This window comes from Cariama cristata, unplaced genomic scaffold, assembly GCF_000690535.1.
Source record: "Cariama cristata isolate BGI_N322 unplaced genomic scaffold, ASM69053v1 scaffold2627, whole genome shotgun sequence".
Classification (NCBI taxonomy): domain Eukaryota; kingdom Metazoa; phylum Chordata; class Aves; order Cariamiformes; family Cariamidae; genus Cariama; species Cariama cristata.
Genome location: NW_009628143.1, coordinates 4,692 through 7,738, shown reverse-complemented (window position 1 = coordinate 7,738; position 3,047 = coordinate 4,692). Strand labels below are relative to the sequence as shown.

Here is a 3,047-nt window from a genome sequence, read left to right as displayed (position 1 = left end):
CACCCAGGCTTGCAGAGGATGCTTGTGTGGGTGCTGGACCACCCAGCATCCTTGGGTCACCCAGGCTGCCGTGGGGTGCACACACAGAGAGGGGCGAAGCAGATCCAGCCTTCCCCCACCTCCCTCCCCCCAAGCTGCTCTCCCAAAAACCCAGCTCAAAACATCAGAGTTTCTTGGTGGAGACACAGCCACCGCAGCCCCACGAGTGTTTAGCGAGCTAAAAATTTGGCTTCATTTCTCCAGATGGGAGGAAAAAAGCAGCACATCGCAAGCCCAGCCAAAGCACTGCTATCGTCTGCCAAAGAAGCTGTGCTTGCTTGGGAGCAGACCAGACTTGGGCTAAGCCAGACTTAACTATAAGCTGCCTGCCTCCCTGCTGCAGCAAGGGCCGGGGAGCCAGCGAGAGCTCGCTTTCCAGCTCTGCAAGTCCCAAAATCTTTCAGCCGCGAGCTGGCCGGCGCAAGGGGGGAAGCACGAGGTCTTCTCCATTAATTGAGGGTCAGGTAGGTTGGATGGAGGTCTCTGGACCACCCCCTGCTCAGAGCAGGGCCAGCTTCAAAGTCAGATCCCACTGGCCAGACGGAGGCAAGGTTTTCATCAGCAAACCCCCCAAAAACCAGCATGCGGGCACACGTGCTTCCTCCCAGAGGGAAAAGCCCCAGTAATAACTCTGCCAGGAGCTCAGGTGTGCTACCTGCCCTCCATTGCAGCATCTCCTGGTGTCTCCACACCTATCTGCATGCAAGTTTTGGGAGCAGTCATCTGCAAGATGACTACTCCTTGGCTCAAATCCGGTGAAAAACAGCCAAGGAATTCAAGAACCATAGCAGGTACATGGACGGATAGACAAAGGTACGCACACCGGATCACATGAGTCTGTTTTCATAAGAAATCTGGCTCAAACACTCACCTGAACTGCCCCGCAATCATGGGGTTTAACCCTCACATTCCCGTGGGGTAGATCCCCCAAATTACGGCGGTGCGAAGAACACGGGTATGGATGTGGAGAAGCAAGCAGTACCAGGTCTGGGTCTAAAGCCTTGCAATGTATCATCTTGCGGAGAAACGCTTTAAAACAGCATCTGCCCGTTTCCAAGCCAGAGATGCCCCAAAGGACTCACGCACTGCCTACCACACCCAAGCATCCTCCCAAGAACACGCCGGGGACTGCTACGAAGGGAAAGCTACCTCCTCCGCACGCCTTGGAGCACGGAGACCAGCTCTTGAGGGCCCACTCGTAGGAATCCATCTCCTCAAGCAGGACATTGTTGTTTCCAATCATGGGCAGCAGGTCTTCGTGGATGATGTACCGGTACATCAGGCTGCTCCTCACCTCCTCCTCCTGAGGGATGACCTGCAGGTAGAGAGAGGAAAATGGGAGAGGGCGAAGGAGAGGAAGGAGTGATGCCATGGGAGAGGGAAGGGAAGAGGAGGTCATCAAAGGAAAAAAAAAAGTGAATAATGACCACATGGTACGGTACACACAAGACTAGGAGAAGAAAACCCCGTTACTACCTCCAACGTGATTTAGTGGGCTCTGAACACAGAGTCTACCCTTTGGGAATGTACCTCTCCAAACATCCCAACTCCAGCCTCAGGTTGCTCGCCCCTGGCCTCTCCTCTGACCTGCAGGACCACAGTCTGTGCCCAAAGCCACGGGGATGGAGGGGAGGGTGGACCTACCCTTCCCTAGGTGCCCAGGGAACCCAGTCCCTAACTCCCCCAAATACCCGTAGAACTAAAATGAGACACGGATTTTGCTGCGCAGAGCACAATACAGTTGGACTCAAAGGCAAGCACCCGAGCAACGCGTCCTTATGCCATTCTTGCACGCAGCTCATTGCCCCTTGCGTTTGGCCAGCTCATTTCCCTGGTTTTAATGACATGCCTTACATCCTTTCTCTACCAAAGTCCTTCCATCACCTCCCACAGCCCCTCTCGGACCACCTTCCCTCTCTGTACCGCTGGGTGATGGCCATCCCAACGCCCCGAGGATGGGTCAACCAGGCTTACCAAAACGCTGATGGCCTCGTGCAGAGGACCGCTGGTTTTCAGGCTCTCCTTGCCATGTTCAATGGTGTATTCCCACTCCAAGCCCATCTCAATGAACACCTGGCTTTTGGCTTCTTTGCTCTTGGCGTTAAGGATGAAGTTACCCGTGGCTTGGTTCTTAACAGCTGGAGGAGAAAGGAGGTGTTTCAACGTCATTTCCTCGGGTCACTGCCTTTGAAGGACTGGAATGACCCAAATAAGACCCTTTGGGTGGGAATTGTCAGAATAGGGCCGAGAAAGAGGTAGCAGGTGGAGAGGTGAACTACGGTGTACTCACCGATGCTGTGGGATGCCGGCTCCATCTCTTCTATCTGAAGGTGCCTCGCCCCAGCTGGAATCTCAAACATCTTCAAAACACCTGCTGAAAGGGAGGGAGGAGGGATGGAAGGAAGAGAAAAAGAGGGTTGGCTCCAACCGGACATGCACCCGCTCGCACCTACGCGTGAATCCAGCCGACCCTGCCCGAACCCGCTCCCATTCAGCCCCCTCACCCGGCTGCTTGGGGGTTTTGGCCAGCGTGCCCTTCACCGTCCGGCAGTGGGAGTTGTCTCCTCCACAGACCCCACACTTGTCATCCTGCTTCAGGGAGCCGACCTCCTTGTCGCAGCCGACGTGCTGTCACCCGTGGGGAAGAGAAGAGAAGCACGAGGTTACATCCCTGCGGCCCATCCCATCGCTCCGCCATCCCCATAGCCCTTTGCTCCACACGGGGTGGGGTCCCCGGGCTGAAACATGTGTCCCCAAGGGGCAGTGGGTCAAGGGGATGCCCAAGCTCTCTCCTGGACAGGTAAAGGACAGGGACAGTTGCACAGCACAAGTCCTCACCAGGCACTCGCCCCGGACGCAGACGCTGTAGGGGTCTCGGTAGCTGCACCGGGTACCATCGTGAACAACCTGATTCATGAACACCACGTCCCCCGTTCCCTCGGACTGGCAGATCAGCTCACACTTCTGAGCATCTGCGGCAAAAGAAAAAGTAAAGGGGGAAAAAGGGG

General features: G+C 55.8%; 1 protein-coding gene across 1 annotated transcript in view; it reads right to left on the bottom strand.

The window, feature by feature from the left end:
- Positions 1 to 3,047, bottom strand: part of LOC104165112 (A disintegrin and metalloproteinase with thrombospondin motifs 14-like) — a gene marked incomplete at both ends in the record, with an annotated part of 10,017 nt that overhangs the window by 2,458 nt on the left and 4,512 nt on the right. Inside the window, 5 exons of the mRNA XM_009704662.1 lie at positions 1,133 to 1,354; positions 2,014 to 2,177; positions 2,330 to 2,413; positions 2,544 to 2,667; positions 2,878 to 3,011. Of these exons, the coding sequence (XP_009702964.1) occupies positions 1,133 to 1,354; positions 2,014 to 2,177; positions 2,330 to 2,413; positions 2,544 to 2,667; positions 2,878 to 3,011 (728 nt within the window). The remainder of the gene's footprint in view (positions 1 to 1,132; positions 1,355 to 2,013; positions 2,178 to 2,329; positions 2,414 to 2,543; positions 2,668 to 2,877; positions 3,012 to 3,047) is intronic.